At 43.7% G+C, this 18,474-nt stretch overlaps 3 protein-coding genes across 4 annotated transcripts; 2 read left to right on the top strand and 1 right to left on the bottom strand.

Annotated features, from left to right (window-relative positions):
- Positions 1 to 1,855: 1,855 nt before the first annotated feature.
- LOC4349050 (benzyl alcohol O-benzoyltransferase) lies at positions 1,856 to 3,519 on the bottom strand. Its single transcript, XM_015758973.3, has one exon. It carries the CDS (start codon positions 3,403 to 3,405, stop codon positions 1,978 to 1,980), a length of 1,428 nt encoding a protein of 475 aa, XP_015614459.1. The 5' UTR covers positions 3,406 to 3,519; the 3' UTR covers positions 1,856 to 1,977.
- A 6,781-nt stretch (positions 3,520 to 10,300) lies between these two features.
- LOC4349049 (folylpolyglutamate synthase) lies at positions 10,301 to 15,508 on the top strand. 2 transcript variants are annotated; one of them, XM_015757268.3, is made up of 16 exons: positions 10,301 to 10,615; positions 10,734 to 10,861; positions 10,951 to 11,016; positions 11,572 to 11,681; positions 11,863 to 11,923; positions 12,061 to 12,144; positions 12,585 to 12,641; positions 12,929 to 12,989; positions 13,077 to 13,123; positions 13,271 to 13,348; positions 13,485 to 13,649; positions 13,720 to 13,962; positions 14,095 to 14,173; positions 14,301 to 14,456; positions 14,584 to 14,693; positions 15,135 to 15,508. In XM_015757268.3, exons 1-16 carry the CDS (start codon positions 10,330 to 10,332, stop codon positions 15,192 to 15,194), a joined length of 1,791 nt encoding a protein of 596 aa, XP_015612754.1. In that variant the 5' UTR covers positions 10,301 to 10,329; the 3' UTR covers positions 15,195 to 15,508. The 2 variants fall into 2 exon arrangements, with proteins under 2 accessions (XP_015612754.1, XP_015612755.1); XM_015757269.3 differs by lacking the exon at positions 12,585 to 12,641.
- Positions 15,509 to 16,158: 650 nt separating this feature from the next.
- On the top strand, positions 16,159 to 18,146 carry LOC4349048 (LIM domain-containing protein PLIM2b-like). Its single transcript, XM_015757270.3, has 5 exons — positions 16,159 to 16,693; positions 16,812 to 16,911; positions 17,007 to 17,029; positions 17,248 to 17,337; positions 17,625 to 18,146. Exons 1-5 carry the CDS (start codon positions 16,559 to 16,561, stop codon positions 17,949 to 17,951), a joined length of 675 nt encoding a protein of 224 aa, XP_015612756.1. The 5' UTR covers positions 16,159 to 16,558; the 3' UTR covers positions 17,952 to 18,146.
- The last annotated feature ends 328 nt before the right edge of the window (positions 18,147 to 18,474 follow it).

Genomic DNA, 18,474 nt, shown 5'->3' with positions numbered 1-18,474 from the left:
TTGGAGAGGCAGCTTTGATCAGGAGCCATCCGTGGCCCGAATCGGCCGGGATTCGGGCCAAATCTGGCCTCACTTTCTCCTCCATTCCTTTGCAGTTTCGACTTTACCTCTGGCTTTTTTTTTTTTGGAATAAGTCTATTGACTGCCTCAACTCTCGCTCCCGATTAAATCACATTCTCAACCGTAAAATCGAGTATAACGTCTCCCCTATCTTCGAAAACCAGTGCAAATCGACTCGTTCGGTGGTTTAATAAGCGGTTTTCTGCAGCGGGATCCACGTTAGTGATGTATGACAAAACATATGTGGTAGGTCTACATATCGAAGGAGTTGATTCGCACCAGTTTTCAAACCATCGAAGGAGATGATTTGCATCGGTTTTCAAAGATGGGAGAGACGTTATACCCGGTTTTGCGGTTGAGGGTAAAATAGACTTATTCCTTTTTTGGTTGAACTGGACGGCTTCAGAATACGTCCGGCCCAGCCCATTCTGGCCTATAATTCAAAATTGGGTTGGGCTGGGTTGAAGTTTTTGGGCCGTAACGCTCTTCGGAGAAGAGAGAGAAATTTTGGGTCTGACGATGATTTTGAGCATGCAGGTAGCACTGTAATCCTTTAAAATTCTGTTTACTTTCGAATTCAAAATCTGACAATGCGAACGTGCTCAAGATGAAATGATGAATGCAGTATAAATTTTCAAAATGTTTACTGTTATTTCGCGCAAGAGCCGGGTTCTTCTCCGCGCGAGATGGGCTGATGAATTGCTCACTCCGCGTCGAAGGAGATGAGCTTCCGAATGCCGTATTCGGCGACGAGCGCCGTGCCGCCGGCGTCGCCGGCGACGGCCTTGATGTGGTGGAGGTAGTCCACGCCGACGACGTCCTGGCTCTCGGCGCGGGACACCTGCTGGAGAACACCAGGTGTTCGCCGTTGGCCCGGTCGTGCTTGCTCGCCGCCCAGTTCCCCAGCCCCTCGATGTGCGGGTCGCCGGCGTCCACGCCCCTCCCGGCGCCTGCAGCAGCCGCCGTCCCGGTAACGGCGCCGCCACGCAGAGTGAGACGGCAGCGGCGGCGGCGGCGACGGCGAGGAGGGGGAGAAGGACGAGGCTGCTTGACGCTGTCATGGTGTTCGCTCAAATGGCTTAACCGGAGTTATCGATATCATCAACACGAGAGGTGATTATGTATCAACCAACCACAAGGCGAGACCGCGAGAGGTATCAGGAGAAGAATTTCATCTTCAATTTTTTTATCCTTTTGCATTCCATTTCCATCTCGATGATTCAAAATTAGTCCCAAACTAATGAAAGGGATTCTACACAAGCTGACACGCATATGCATTTTGTGACGTGGAAATGTTAATCAATCAAAATCTTATTAAAGATGTGACATTTCTTCTCCTAGTGTCGTTTAGTGCATGCCTCGTGATGTCCATTTTCAGGTACTGATACTCTGCTAGCAGTGCATCACCCTCGTCAAATTCCCCAAAGAATTTGTGACATTTTTTTTCGACACAAGATATCACCTTACAATCGAGAAAAAAAAACTTACTACTTCTTCATATCATTTCCTCTGTCTCATATCATAAGTCGTTTTAATTTTTTTTTCTAATCAAACTTCTTTACGTTTGACTAAATTTATAGAAAAATATAGTAATAATATTTTTTTAACACAAAACAAATATATTATTAACATATATTCCATGCTAGATTTAGTGAAACTAATTTGGTGTTTAAAATGTTGCTAGTTTTTTTCTATAAAATTAGTCAAACTTAACAAAGTTTAATTATGAAAAAAGTTAAAGCGACTTATAATATACAAAGTTTAATTATGAAAAAAGTTAAAGCGACTTATAATATAAAATGGAAGGAGTATTATACATTGCAATTCATCGGAGTTATTCAAGTACATATTTTTACCATGGTACAAAATGAAGAGGGAACTCGTCACAAACACACATAGTGCGCGCGGCTGATCGATTCAGAGCGCAGACTTGATCATGGCGAACATGTCGGCCGGCTGCTGCCGCGTCGCGGCGGTGGCGGCGGCGGCGGGTTTCATCAGCTTGCCCATCTCCTCGACGAACTTGTCCATGGCGGGGCCAGGCAGGCACATGGGCACGACGATGCCGTCCTCCCCCTTGGCGTTCTTGAACGGGATGAGGAAGCTCGCCACGCCGGGGATGGCGCCGACGCCGCCCTTCGCCGGCCCGCCGTACGCCGGCTTCCCCCACCCGAAGTCGAGGTCGCCGAACCCGGCCTTGGTCACGTCGGAGACGAGGTAGGCGCGCACCACCGTGAAGTGCGGCCGGCCGCGCTGCACCATCAGGTCGGCCACCGACCGCATGTACTCCACGCTCACCTCGCCCTTCGCCGCCCTCACCAGCTCGACGGCGTAGCCCAGCGGCCTCGCGCGGAGCTCGCCGGCGGTGGCGACGGCGACCGGGAACGCGAACGCGTTGCCGTAGTACCCCTCCGGGATCATGCCGGCGCCGCCGCCGCTCTTGCCGCCGCCGCGCGCGTTCACGATGCAGATCATCCGCATCACCTCGTCGTCGTCGGGAGCCAGCGCCGCCGTGCGGCACCTCCAGAGGCAGCCGGTGAGCACCTCGAACGTGGTGGCGCGCTCCCGGATGCCCGGCGCGAGGTGGGACCTCACGGCGGCGACCTCGCGCGCGCCGAAGAAGAAGGAGCGGTGCGCCATGTCGTCGAGCGGGATGATGGTGCCCTTGGTGTCCGGCACCTCGTCGTACTCCCGGTGCGCGAACGCCGGCCGCGGCGGGCTCCGCGCCTCGAGCATCTCCCGCCCCCACACCGGCGCCACCGACGGCGCCGCCGCCGCGCCGCCGCGCGCCATCTCCGCCACCGCGCCGAGGAACTGCACGAGCCCCTGCGCGTCCGCCATCGTGTGGTGCAGCCGCACGGCGAGGATGAACCCGCCGCACGCCAGCCGCGTCACCTGAAACAGCAGCAGCGGCGAGCCGAGCACCTCCGACGAGCCGGGGACGTCGAACACGAGCTCCTCCAGGCACGGGAACGGCGGCTGCAGCGCGCCGCCGAAGTGCTCGAGCCTCACGTCGGCGTCGGCCTCGATGAACAGCACGCCCTCGCCGGTGCAGTCGACGGCGAGCTTCCGCCCCTCGAGCTCCCGGAGCCTCCCGGCGAACGGGTAGTAGCTCACGAGCGCCCTGGCGACGGCGGCGCGGATGACCGGCGCCGGGTCGCGCCCACCCATGGCGGCGCTGCGCCGGTAGAACTGGATCACCGGGATGTGGAACCTCAGCCCGTCCTGGTCGTCGATGTCCGAGAGCTTCTTCAGCTCCCTCGGCGTCGGCCCCGCCGGCGCCACCAGCTCCGCCGGCTTCCTCCTCACCGTGAACTTCAGCGCCGCCGCCGTCGAGCCCGCCATTGTTGAGGAGATGGAGATGATGCGCACGTGTGATCGAGTGCGTACGTGTGCTGCTGCTGCTAGGTTTGGTGTGGTGAGAGTGTGAGGGAGAGGTCGCGAGGGTGGAGTATATATAGACACGCGCGAGCTTGGCTTTGAGATCGGTGAGAGTCGGAAGAGTTTAAGCCGAAAAATCTAACTCTAAAGAAACAAGTAAATCCTCCATTTCACGATGTATTAGCATCAATATAAATATGGAAAATACTAAAATGACTTACATTGTGAAACGGAAGGAGTAGCTTTTTCATTTGGTTTTATTTATGCTAATACCACTCTAACACTATTAAACTAAAAGCTAGGTTAGAGAAGTTTTTTAGTTTATGCGACGTAGATGTATGACTCCACCATTAAAATTAGAATATTAAATTCACCGGTTTATAAATCATACTCATAAGCTAATAAGCTGAGTTAAAATCTAAGTCAATAAGTTTAAGTAAAAAAAGCTCTAATTATGGAGAAGAAATTAAGGGAGCAGTTGCGCGCTAATTAACCGAGTTGCTGTGTCATTGCGTCTGGTCAAGTCAACAAACAAGTGTATACATCAACGAGGAGTTTTTTTTTTCTCCTGGTTACCCCTACATAAAAATGCATACGTACATGTGAAATGTGCGTCTTTTAATAAATGCATACGTACATGTGAAATGTGCCTCTTTTAATAAATTAATAGAGATGAAGAAGCTTCTAAAAAAATATAGAGATGATGAAATATCAGGAATACTATTCTTACATGTGATCGTCAGAATTCGATAGTACTAAAATCATATTCTCGTGTCCTTGGACGTGGTTGCGAGAGAAATCGAAAGTACGTGAAGCTACTCCTTAATTTAATGGAATTGCTAAATGACGTCTGATAGAAAATTAGGGTTAAAATCTTGCAGATTTATGATATTAGGATTTACTTCACGATCCGTGCTCCACTACCCGAGCTCTTCTCCTTCACCTCCGATGACCTCAACAAAGACGGTTGAATTAGGTTTTATATAGGGTCCTAGTTTAGAGAGGAGGAGGTGAAAGAGGAGGAAGATCACCGGACTTAAAAGAAATGGACATGGGAGATGGTGGCCTTGCAGTGGGGGTGGATAAGGATGGGTGATGAGGTGGTGCTGCCGGTACCGACAAAGGGGGATGCAGGAGGGCGGTGGGCCAACATTGGTGGCGGGGCAAAGCAAACTTGAGTTAAAAGGCAGTGACCAGTACTGGTGGTGGATCCGACGGCGGAGAGAACCACTAAACATGAGAAAGACATCAGAGTGGGAGCACCTCGTTGTTGCTGGCTTGAGAAGCGAGAGGGAAAGGGGAAGGGGGACGGGAAGGAGGCCGATCAGGGAGGTCTCGCCGGTGCGTTGATACCTTCCGGCCAACCGGTGATTCCGCGTAGTGACAAGAGGCATTGAGCGGGCGAACAAGTGATCTAGTGGTGGCTAGAAGTGAGTAGGGAGGAGATGAGGGGTGGGGCTAGGGTTATAATTCCGTTAGAATAGTTCTAAAGTAATCATACGGTCTAAAATTCGCACGATTTTAAAGTGTGTTTTCTGCCAATTGCTCCAAAAAATTCTCAGAGGATACCAAAAAATAAGTAGACCAATGACAGGTTGGCTAATCCAGTCTACTTTCGTTACATTTGTGATGTTAATTGTGGATGCATGCACTGTGGTTGATCGAAGCAGGGGGATACAAAGACTTGACACCAACCAGCTCATCTTGCATTCTTGTGGTGCTTAGCTCCGTGCATGTCCTGGTCATCTTCCTCACTGGGCTCACTACTGCCTCTGGTCGGTCCAGGCCTCAGAGTCCTTGGTCCTCTTCGTTTTCCATGTGTGTACGTACTTGAAGCTTGGGCTCACGCGCGCGGTCGCGCGCTCCGTTCAAACTGCACGTCGGGAGAGCCGTCCGATCGGGGATGGACGGCTCGGATCGACCGGAATTGGGGAATGCGAGTTTGTACTGCATCCTGTCTTTATGGGTGTTTTTTTTCCCAGTTTTTGAAAGGTTGACAGATGGTATGTACTATGTTCGGCACTCCCTCTGCCACCCAGCTCTCGTTTTCCGCGCGTACGCTTTTCAAACTACTAAACGGTGCTTTTTTTTTCGAAATTTATATACAAATGTTGCTTGAAAAAATCATATTGATCCATTTTTTTTAAAAAAATCTAATACTTAATTAATCACGTGTGTTAAAAGGCCGTTTCGTTTTACGTGCAGGAGGGATGGGTTCCCATCCTCCACTTGCAAACACACCCATACACTAGGTGCAAAGTTTCCTTGAAATACACTGTAATTCTTGGTAGTTTGGTCAACATGTATACCCAATTCTATGAAACTCACTCGTCTTTGATGTGAAAGACTAGTCTTCCTTTTTTTTCTTTTGAAAGATCTAGTCTTCCTAAATACGTATGAAACACTGAGCAATTGGGCACTTAAGAATATCTCCTGTTAGTTACTTATTAGTTATAGAAGAGTCAGCCCATGAATATGCCATATCATGTTGCAACTTGCAATGACATTCAGGCATTTCTTTCTCATGAGCTCGATCGATAATATTCCTTCCATCCTAACCAACCATCCTTTGCATAATTCAGGCCAGGGCCCAATGACAAAGCATGATCAACGTACTGTAGCGGTGGATTGGTGATAAGTTTCCTGTCACCGATGAGATCGTAGTGCGTTAGTTGTGTCGACTGTTTGTTGCCTTCCTCTCTGCTCTGCATGCATGCCTGAATCTCTTGAAGATGAAGAGGGCTGAGACGCATGTAAATTGTGTGGCTACCATGGATCCTCCTGTCAAGCTGCTAAATCCATGGATTTTGTCTGGGGATCTGCTTAGATAGCTGGATTTTCATACTAGGAGAATTGGTTTGGTCATGGTTGTGTACCATCATGAATTAGACAGGCTCCATCGCTTAATGTAGTACTCCATCCGTTCTGAATTACAGGGCACACTTTTTCTAAAGAAATTTAAACTCGATAACTTTTTATTAATAATCATACTAACCATATCTATGTTAAATACTATGCATGTGTTACATCACTATATTTATATTTTAAAGTATGTTAATTTTATATTCGTTGATAACATAACATCGAATAAATTAATGATCAAAGTACTATATTACATCATAAGTTGTAAATTTTGTCTTTAGATCGTAAACAATATTGAGATGTTTTACAATAGTCTCTACTAGCGTTGTCTAAAATTAATCTAGAATACTCACTTTTATAACTACCACCACATCTACTATTGATGATAGAATATTTTTTATAGACTTATAAATCAATGTTTAAGATCAAATACTATAAATAAAATACTACTACCAATAGACGTGCCGAAACATGTACTGCTTCTTCTGTGAATGTACTCCACTTCTCTTTTTTGAACAGTGGCAGCAGTTCTGCCCATTCCATCAAATGAGATTTTCATGTTTTTTTTATATTGATAGGAGACATTTTTTGAAAAACACTTGTCTGAATTTGTGGTATTCCTGAAGATTGCAGGAGAGGGAGCCGGTACTTTCGCGCCATCTTCAGCTGCAGCTTCCACTGCTTAATCCATTGGTGTCAACTGCAACAGCGTAGAAATTAAGTGGGACAAGATCGAAAGAGACATATGCAGAGAAAGGCAATGATGCTTGCCTGCACTCACACAGAGTGGGCGACCCGTCTGACGTCAACTCGCCATCACTGGCTCACTCATTGACACCTCACCAACTCTGTAGTTTAATTACACTATCAAATTAGTAAATTGCCATACTTAATTACTTTTCTACTGATCTGATTAATTAAGATTAAGAACTGCGCTTTAACTCGCTTATATCTTCTGTACAATCAATTACACGGCCATCCGGACTAAAACAAGAAACACTTTCAGAAGAGGAAGGAGAGTTAATGAGGGGGGAGATTCTGACATCACATCAATTCTAAAAACTGTTAACCATATAATCTAGAAAATAAATCATAAACAAAAACCTAAGAAATCAAACTTAACTTAGATTCTCACCGGCTGACTTGTCATTAACTACTTATTAGAATCTTTACTTCATTAAATATCGGACCTCAATCAGGTCTGAACTCTGAACTGGCGTTTTTTTTAAGAGAAAACTCTGAATTACGGAGTATTTGGTTGGAGGGCGAGTCAAACGTGAGAAATCAAAATCACGGTGTTTTGTGCAAGCGATGGTCGATTTAAGGGGGGCTCTTGTGAAAGCACATGACTGACTAGAACCTGACCGTGTCTGCGTGTGTCTCTGTCAGTCAGCTAGTCATTGCTCCCCGGCTCACCTGAAACACGATGGTTCTTTCTGTTCTTCTGCTCACCGGCTTTTCACAAAAGATCACGTTTCAGAGTCGATAACTCATGCGTTGTTAGAATCAGGTAATGGAATAATGTAGGCACAAACCGAGGTAATAAGAGGTACGACAAATTTTAACATTACAAGTTTAGTGGTACCTCCTCGAGTACTGAAAAAAAATATTTTAAAAGATATAAGAAGATATCATATTTTCACGCTTGAAAATTTGGTATCTCCAAGTATTAAGTATCTCGAGGTACTTAAATTTTATAGTGAACTTTTTACCTCAACGTATTATTTCAAGGACCATAATAGTTATCGAAGAAAAACCTCTCTATGATTAATTGTTTTCCAGAGTATCTGACAATTGCCGTGGTTCTTAAGTTCTTTTGTAATATTAAACTGTTAATATCCATGAAAATCAGTTGAATTGAGCCCAGAAAACCGCGTGGAAGAATATGTTTCTCGTCCAAAATCAGTGGAAATTTCCTTGTGGAAAAACACTTGACTGACTTTAAAAGTTTGTTTTTTGAAAGTAACTTTTAAAAAGGTTTTAAAAGGGAGTTATATTTTATGTAAATGTATTCCTAATCTTTTGGACCCTTTAGTATTTAAACAAGAAAGTTTTTTTTTCGTGGTACAAGTCTTCCTCCAGGTCAACACAAAAGGACTTAAGGAGGTCAAGTCATTAAAAATATAACAAGCATATGTTGCTATGATCAATGATGCTAGCATCTGCTCACATGCATGATGCATCTAGTAAGTGAGATGTTAGATAGTACCCAACACAATTTGCCATTATCTAAGAAAAGATGCCCAACATAACCCTTAACATCTACTATACAATACCGTTACCAATAAAGACCTAAGCTGGTCATACCATTTCATTTTCATTTTCCATTTGAAAACTTGACCTGGTGACTGATGACTGACGACTGTTCAACTAGGTAGGTTCGTTATGTTCTCACCACGGCCTGAATCTTTAATATTCAGACAAGAAACTGCATTGCTAACCTACAAGTGGTACTAGTAATTTGCAGGTCCTTTTCCAAGCAAATCACACTGGAACACACGCACACACCAGACTTAGACAGACTATTCTGCACTTGTCCAATAGCTACCCAAAATTTGTTGGCACTTTCCAGGCAAAAGAACACAGCAGAACAAAGCTAATGCAATATTGCAATTGATCTGGCTCTTTCCATGCACAGACACATCACACAACCACCGATTGCTGTCTGCTAGCTCCTGCATTTGCACTGAAATGAGATTGGCCATCTTCATTCTTCAGTACATCTTACACTGCAGAATGGCACTGCATTTTAAAGTCCTGTGCTTCACCAGTGTCATATCTGTATGATTTGAGTATCTTGCTATCTTGGATTCCTTACCCAGAACAGTGATTCAGTGAGCAGTGTTTCAGAGATGCCCGGCGGCAAGAAGTTATTGGCCTGATTGATCAACTGAATGAATGGCAGATATTTTTTCAGAAGATAAAAAACAAGAATGGCACAGCAAGAGGTGTGGTTGGGTTAGCTGCGAAAGGAGTGTCAGTGTGACTGTGTCCATCACAGCTTAAACTAATGCCTACACGCATTTCACGCATGAAAATAACCACAGTATGACTGCACGGAGTCGAGTAACACGAAACTAGCAGGGTGATCCATTATCCATGATAGAAATTTCGGGTTGTTGTTACTGAATCGTGTTGTATCTCAAGGGACAATGATGTGGAGTACAAGACATCTGAACTGCCGTTATTATCCGAATCAAAATGTGCATGCTGTTTAACTCTATAAGAACCCTAAGGATCCTACCATAATTTCAACTTGAGTCTGGAGTTAGTATTATAGTTCCTATTCACTCGGGTTCCAAATACAAGTCGTTTTAGCCTTCTCAATTTTATCTTCTAAATTTGAGTTAATTTTGGAACTGCTATTCACTTTTGCATATTTCCATTCCTGTCTGTTTTTACAAGGTAAATGCACTACAACTACAAGCTCCCTTAAGATATGTTCTTAAATCTCGTGTGTAGATTTAAAATAAATTTCATCACAAGAGAGTCTTAAAAAACTCATGTTCGAATTTATTTTAAAGAGAAAACGTATACTTAAGTTAGATTAGGTCCGAGCAATACTAAGGCTCTGTTCGAGAGTATGTGTTGCCAATCCTCATCTCTCTCATTTTTCATACGCACGTTTTTCAAACCGCTTAACGGTGTGTTTTTTAAAAAATAAATTCTATAGAAAAATTACTTTATAAAAATCATATTAATATATTTGTAAAATTTATTTTAGTTATTACTTAATTAATTATACGCAAATAAGCTGTTCCGTTTTCCGTGGGGGATGGGAAGGTTCAGCCTAAACCAACCAGGCAACCAGGGCCATATTAAGTTGAGCTAAGCGTCAGTATTTGAAGCCCAGAAGAAACCTAGCCCAGATTCCAAACCAAACCGGTTGCCTCGTAACCCACAAAGCCCATCATCAGCAAGCCCAACTCCGCGGTGGTGCCACGAGCGAGCAAAGCAAAACCCGACCATAAAACCGCAAAACGCCCCGAGCCACTCCGGATCACACGATCCGGCAAAACGAAAACGATGCGCGCGAGCGGCGCCGCGAGCCCACCACCATCCTCCGCCACCACCACCACCACCACCACCACGCTACTAGTACCCTCCTCCTCCGTCGCCATGCCGCCCCCTCGCCTCGCCCACCTCCGCCGCCGCAGCAGCAGCCTCCTCCTCCTCCACCACAACCACCACCACCACCGCGGCGGCGGCAGCGCCCCTCCCCACCCTCTCCTGCGCCCGCCGCCGCCGCCGCAGTCCCACCCCTTCCAGCTCCTCACCCCGCGCGCCGCCATGGCCAGCGTCGCGCAGCCAGGTACGTAACGTAAACCGAAGCTCGCGAGGGTTTCTCTCTGTCGTGTAGTTCTGGGTGTGGTGATTGATTGGGATTTGGGATTGATTCGGTGGTGGTGGTGGTGGTGGTGGTGGTGCAGGAGTCGCGGCGGGGTCGGCGGAGTACGAGGAGGTGCTGGGGTGCATCTCGTCGCTGATCACGCAGAAGGTGCGGGCGGACACCGGCAACCGTGGGAACCAGTGGGAGCTCATGGCCAAGTACCTGCAGGTGCGCTCCCGTGGGTGGAGCTCGACTTTGGTTATTGATTGCTCTATTGGTGGTTTCTGATTGGGATTGATTTTGGTTGGCGTTGCTAGATACTGGAGCTGGAGGAGCCGATCGCGCGGTTGAAGGTGGTTCATGTCGCAGGGACGAAAGGGAAGGTGAGTACACTACAGCAGAGAGTGGCTGGAGGGATTCACATTGCTGTGTTAGAGTGATTTGAACTGATTTGGACAAAAGGGAAGGTGTGCAGTTTCAGTAATGTATCGCATATTTTTCTGTAAATATGCGCATCAATAGTAATAGCAAAACCAGTGGTCGGTATTAGCTGCATTGTTTGCATTTGGTTACCTGTGAAATCAAGTGGGATTGCTATGTGTGGTGCGTACAGTTTTCTCTAGAAACTCGCATGTTTGGTGGAGCTGTCCCTGCCTGAGAAATGAGGATTTCACCTAACTGACTTAATTGTTAGGTTTAATTCTGTCTATTTAGGGCTACGTGTTTGTGTTTGCTAGTTGTTTGTATTGGCTGTCACTGAGTGTAGTGATGCGGTGATGCCTGACCAATGTAAGCAATTGAAGATTGAAGACACCCTTTAGACTGATTTTGTGGTGCATATATATTGAATAGTATACCAAAGAGAATCGTATTTCAATATATTCCAAGGAGAAGTCCCACTAAAAGCACTGAAATATCATTTTCCTGGTATCGTTTAGGGTTCAACATGCACATTTGCCGAGTCAATTCTTCGATCATGTGGTTTCCGCACTGGGTTGTTCACCTCACCACACTTGATGGATGTTCGTGAGAGATTTCGGCTTAACGGGTATTAGTTCACTTCAATCTGCCGCATTGCGACCTTTATTTGTTCTAATTTTTTTTATATATCTTTAGCTTGTTATAATTAGATTACCAGGGATTTGTAGTTTTGCATTAACAACTTTCTTTGATTATTGCCATGACTGAACTCTTGTGCTCTCTTAATTTCCTCTCTGGTGAGTTCCTAGGTTGGACATTTCGGAAGAAAAGTTTATAAGGTATTTCTGGTGGTGCTGGAACAAACTGAAAGTAAGGATCCCTCATTTATATGTTTCACGTGGTGAAAGTTATGGTTGTATCATACTGACTATGGGATATTGTTGGATTTGCATCATTTTCTATAAGCTTTGAAACACTCACTGTGGTTAATCTGTTGTGCCTTCCAGGATAAGACTGGTGGTGATATTCCAATGCCAGCCTATTTTAGATTCCTTGCGCTGCTAGCATTCAAGATATTTTCTGATGAGCAGGTAACATTCAAATACTTTCTGTCCTAAGCTTTTTCAATCCTGTAGTAAATCTAGTTAAGTTTATCCCAGCTTTCTATTTAAATGGATTTTGAAAACTTCACTAATACTAATCATCAAAAGAATGGATTTTCATGGACATTGTCCCACTCAACATATACTGAATTCGTATATTTCTCAAAGAAAAGTCATATCATATTATGTTAGATCTTTATTGAATCTAAATGGTTGCTAGTTCTATGATGTTTTCATCACCCTTCACTTGTTATCTGCAGTTCATGTGATTAGTAGAATTATGAAATGATTAGTTGTCTGATAAGTTTATTTACAAGCATTATCATCTTTGAGTAGATAATCACTGTGCACTTCTTGAATTTAACAATTGCACCCATGACTTCCCTAGCGATTTATTTAAATCCACTTTCTTTGTTTTTTGGTTTAAGGTGGATGTAGCTGTGCTTGAGGTTGGTTTGGGAGGAAAATATGATGCAACGAACGTGGTGCGTGACATTTTACTGTCAAATAATGAATGGCAGTATATTTATATGGCATAACTGCCAACCAAAAATAAAGATTATATCATCTCATTTTGACCTTTTAGTATGAATGCTGAATGTTTGTGAAGTCCACAAAATGTTACCATCTAGGTTCCGCTGTAAAACATGCAAATTTGTTTGCATTTTGTGTTCAACTCATGTCCTGTTCCATTGTAGCCCACTGAGATTGCTGCCAATATCTTGGCTTGAACAAAAAACTGAAGAGTATAATATATTTGAAAATTTTGCAGGTCAAAGCACCTGTAGTTTGTGGAATATCTTCCCTTGGATATGATCACATGGAGATTCTTGGTTAGTTAAGAAACTGAAGGAAGAAATTCCTCTCATACATAACAAACTCACGTCACACTATACGTGTTTGTTTTGGCTGATGAGCAGGAAATACGCTAGGAGAAATTGCTGGGGAGAAAGCCGGAATATTAAAGGTTCTGTACTATTTACTTTTCCACAATATTTATCAATAAATAAATATGTGTAACATGTTTTCTTTGCTCTGATATCCTTCAGTTAACTACTTCCATAGCTAAATTTATATGTTGCTTAATCCCTGTGTAGCCTCTTTCTAAATGCAGAAAGGAGTTCCAGCATATACAGTTCCACAACCAGAAGAGGCAATGTCTGTACTGAAGCACAGAGCTTCTGAATTGGGTGTATGTTATTTCCTGTGCTTCATTTTTCTTTTGGGGTTTCCACCATGCCTTGCACTCTAATGTATCCATGAACATTGTTACAATCAGTATAGTACAGCTTTTTTTCATTGACACGAACAACTTAAATTCTTTAAAGGTTCCTCTTCAAGTAGTCCAGCCTTTGGATCCACAACAATTGGATGATCAACCTCTTGGGCTACATGGTGAACACCAATACATGAATGCTGGCCTTGCAGTCGCATTGGTTAATACCTGGCTTCAAAGGCAAGGGCATTTCAACATACTACATAAGAAGCATTCTGTAAGTACTCTAGCCCAAACTGGCATGTAAAGAAAGTTAAGTTCAGTAATCAACCTAACCTGGAATGCAGGTTACCTTGCCAGATCAATTCATCGAAGGGCTGTCAAGTGCTTGTTTGCAAGGACGAGCACAGATTGTTCCAGATCCGGAAGTGCTGTCCAAAGACAGCAGTTCCTTAATTTTCTATTTGGATGGAGCACATAGCCCAGAAAGTATGGAAATTTGTGCGAAGTGGTTTTCCTGTGTTACAAGAAAGGATGAACAACAACCAGGCCCTTTGGATCAGCTACATATTGGCACCAATTCTAGGAAGGTATGCCTTGCAGTTGCAGTGAGCCAGTGAGAGGTCTCTCTGTGTGTGTGTGTGTGTGTGTGTGTGTGTGTGTGTGGCTCATATCATTGTTCTTTCTTTCTTATGAGCACTCTTTGTTTGTGATCCTTGCAGATTCTCCTGTTCAATTGCATGTCTGTAAGAGATCCTCAAAGACTGCTTCCATGTCTTCTAGCTACATGTGCCCAGAATGGTATTCTAATCAAATTCATTTCCCTTGCATAGTTTACCTTTTCTCACTATCCAAGATCATTACATTTCTATTGTGAATTGTATGAATGCTTTTGTTTCTGAATTCTGATGAGCAATCATTTTCTCAGGACTCCAGTTTGATCATGCCCTATTTGTGCCAAATCAATCTCAATACAACAAGCTTGGTTCTCATGCATCACCACCTTCAGAGCGTGTGCAAATCGATCTGTCATGGCAATTATCACTTCAAAGAGTGTGGGAAGGCCTGCTTCATAGCAATAAAGGTTGCTCTAAACTGAATTGCAATAATTATTATTGTTCATTTATTGCCAGCTTGTGTTTTCTTATTGAAACAAAGTAAGTTCACTGGGTTGAAGATGGTATATAAACTTAAAAATTGGAACGGTGCAGGTCTAAATGGTTCAAACTCCAGTACAGCTAGTTCTGTTTTTGAATCTCTTCCATTGGCAATCAAATGGCTAAGGGAAACTGCTCAACAAAACCAATCTACTTCATATCAGGTGAAAACTTCTTATATACCTTCATTTTTGTTCTCCCAATTGTTTGTATCATGTAGGACTAATTTTTCTTCCAACCATACCTAGCTACTGTACCATAGTCAGGACACAGGGATATCACATAATTCATTGTCAGCTTAGCACATGTATATGTAGTTGTGTAGTGACCATCACTGATTCATCATTCTTGTCTCTTGTGTACCCTTCCATCCCTTCGATGTGCTTGCGTGTGTGCAACTGCTAGTGAATGCACAGTTCTTTTTTCTTTTTTGGTTCTGCTTTTCCATGATCTGGAATACCTAGTAATTGTTTATGTGCATGTGTTTATTTTATGTCCCTTTAATTATGTTATACCTGTTGTTTTTTATGTTTTTTTGTCTCTAGCAGGCAGCAGCTACTTTCAAAATTGATGCTGATACATTTGCATTTGTACACTTTGACCAGGTCTTAGTTACTGGCTCCCTGCATCTTGTTGGTGATGTATTGAGATTGCTCAAGGAGTAACTTCATCCAGAGTGATGCATAGTTCAGATTGAAATGGCTGCTTGCAGTAGCACAAGCTGGCCACTACAACAATTTATGATTGGGATACAAAGCGAAACCACCTGATTGGAACTTGGAAGAATTAAAGAATGAAAGTCGTCTTGATTCAGATACTAACCAACTGAAAACTTGTATTTCTCCAATTTTCGTGTTTCTGCCTTTCCAGGCAGTGTGTGCCTTGTAGTCTACTGTTGTTCAGAAGAGTGCCACCCAATTGTGGAATGTACAAACATTGAATAATTATATGATGTCACTGATGCCATTTTTTAGACTTACCTGGATTGGATTCTTCCCCCAAATTCCCATTCTATAAAGCAAAATGCTAATAGCTTATACATTTATATCCCCTGTTGGAAGATAGAAACTGAAGGTGGCATATTGACATCGTTAGCATTTTCCTGCAAATACATGTTATTGTATTTTTGGGCAAAAGCAGACTGATACGGGTACTCTGTCTTTTTCAGAATACATTTTTGGGGCTGAAGCCAGATCAAAAATAATTTGCTTGTAGCTTGCCTGTGGCCCTGAGCAAAGGAAGATTTCACACTTTGGGTGAGACATACATCTTCCCCCCTGTTATTCCAGTTCGTATACAATAGTTACTCTGGGAAACTGTCTGTTCGGATCATACCATGAGCTAGTTTTTGTTCTTGTGCCTTTTGTTCTTATGTAAGCTTATGTGTCATCTTTCTTTGTTTGTGAAGAACCATTCTTTTTAAGGTCACATTTCTCTAAAAGGCCAATGACATGCATGCTGTTTAATTTTATCATGTGTGCAAATGGTTATACATTTGTTTGTTTGTGTTATTCTCGGTGCACTAAGAATAGCTTGGTCAACTTCTTCCTCAAAAGAGAAAAATGACCGGCTGATAACAATGGCATTTAAATAACTCTTCTGTAAATGTCTTGGGCTATTGTTAGTCACTAACTATTATTGCACCCTAAATATAGTCAAACACTTTCTGTAGGAGAATAACCACAAATTATAACCATGTGAGGAGTCTCCAAAGTTAGCATTGTGATGTGGCACATCTAATCTCATCTCTCTGACCATTTCCTCTGGCTTAGAGGTGGAGTTAGACCCAAGCCTCTTATATTTCTTCCCTAGCTTCAGCCTCTCCCAAATCAGGTTTCCAGAATTGCATATTAAAGCCTCCCATCAACTTCTTGCACACACCCTCCCTTTGGCTTTCATCTGCATCTATTCAGTTGCAGATTGAGAGCCAAAGACATTATCTTGATTCTATCAGGAGGGTTGTGCTAGCGAATTCTTGTTAGCAACAAATTGACATATTGCTCGGCACATCCCCACCGAGAATACCAAGATGACGTTCTCTGGTACACAGGACAAGTGCAATGCTTGTGACAAGACCGTGCATTTCATTGATCTCCTTACCGCGGACAGTATTCCCTACCACAAGTCTTGCTTCAGATGCAGCCACTGCAAAGGCACACTTTCGGTATGCACTCTTCTTGGTGTCTGCACTCCTTGATGTGAATGATCAGTTTTTTATGCTCTTCATGATGTTAAAATATTATATGTTACTCATGAGCTGATGTGAATTGTTCTATTTCCAGATGTGCAGCTATTCGTCCATGGATGGGGTTCTTTACTGCAAGACCCATTTTGAGCAGCTATTCAAGGAAACAGGCACCTTCAAGAAGAACTTCCCCTCAGGTATGTTTGAATGTTTGATCTGCATCACCCTTTACCTGTTATTTTTTATGAAATCACAAGAATCTTATTACTATTCTGCTTGTCCTGTGGTTCAGGTACAAAGGCAAACAGTGAACAGGTACCGCATTCTCATCGTCTTTCTAAAGATAACTTATTCTTTTAACTTCCATATGGACCAGAATTCATATTTTTGTTGTTAAGCAAAAGAAAAGGAAAATGCATTGGTACCTCCAGAAAGAATCATGGCTCTTGCCGTAAAGGACTATCAGCAACATCAGGCAATTTAAATTTGCCATGGATTGCAACTCATACAATCTGCTTTTGTGTGATAAACAGGCTAAGATTCCCAGCAAGCTGTCCTCTGTGTTCTGTGGAACCCAGGACAAGTGTACTGCCTGCAAGAAGACTGTGTATCCATTGGAGAAGGTAATAATCTCCTTTTCCGACGATCATGCATCTCAGTTTACTGTATTCTTGTCTGCTGACAAAAGCAACCGAAACTTACGTATCAGTAAAGTAGGATGGTGAGTGGATGCTCCTTTTTCAACTATTTGCTGGTATCCACGCACATGTCCTTATTATTCACCCAAGTGGTTGATGAACTTTGATCAAAATTTCATGATTAATCTTTTGACAAGATACATTCATACATCAGCATTTCTTTAGAGGTCCTTCTTGTCTTTATTTCCAAATCCCCTCCCCTCCCTATGCAGATGACCATGGAGGGTGAGTGTTACCACAGGACCTGCTTCAAGTGCGCCCATGGCGGCTGCCTTCTGACGAACGCCTCCTACGCCTCGCACAACGGGATCCTCTACTGCCAGAACCACTTCTGGCAGCTGTTCAAGAAGTCCGGCAGCTACGACAACCTGCTGAAGCCCGCCTCCGCCGCCGCCGAGAACACCGTCGAATCCGAGGTCGCCGTCGCGGAGCCCGCGAAGGAAGACCCGGAGACGGAGGAGGCAGCCAAGGAAGAAGAAGAAGAAGCGTCACCGGAGCAGGTCGCGGAAGCTGTTGTAGAGGACCAGGAGCACTCATGAGAAGAACCTGCCACAGTGCCACTTGCACGCGCACACAGGAATATATATACATGTTCCCATATTACTGCTAATTTTTTTTGGTGTCGTTGAGAAACTTGTCGCTGGTTCTTCTCATCTTCTCGTCTGGATTCCTGCAATCCTGGAGTCTGTACCTGTGCTAAGATATCATGAATGAGAGCAGATTTTGCAAAGAAAGGGAGAAATATGCTCATTCTGATATTTTGACATGTATCATCCGTCTCAGAAAAATCAACTTCTCACTGCGAACATTGACATAATCTATGTCCAGGTTCATAGTTAGAAGTTGATTTTTAAGGATGATTTGGCAGCACCATTTTAAGAAGAAATATTTTATCTGGATCATGTGAGAATTGAGATGATAATATTCCGAGTCCATTTGGTGTGAAGCTATCTATCCTGGGGTAGACTCGGGACAGGGGCATTTCTAGCTATAAAGGTTTGGTGTCGTGGCAGAGACCGAAGGAAGGAACAGAAAGAGGGAGCATCAAGGTAGCACATATTC

This window comes from Oryza sativa, chromosome 10 (assembly GCF_034140825.1).
Source record: "Oryza sativa Japonica Group chromosome 10, ASM3414082v1".
NCBI classification, from domain to species: domain Eukaryota; kingdom Viridiplantae; phylum Streptophyta; class Magnoliopsida; order Poales; family Poaceae; genus Oryza; species Oryza sativa.
The sequence above is the reverse complement of the archived record's forward strand: the minus strand, read 5'-3'. Positions and strand labels throughout refer to the sequence as shown.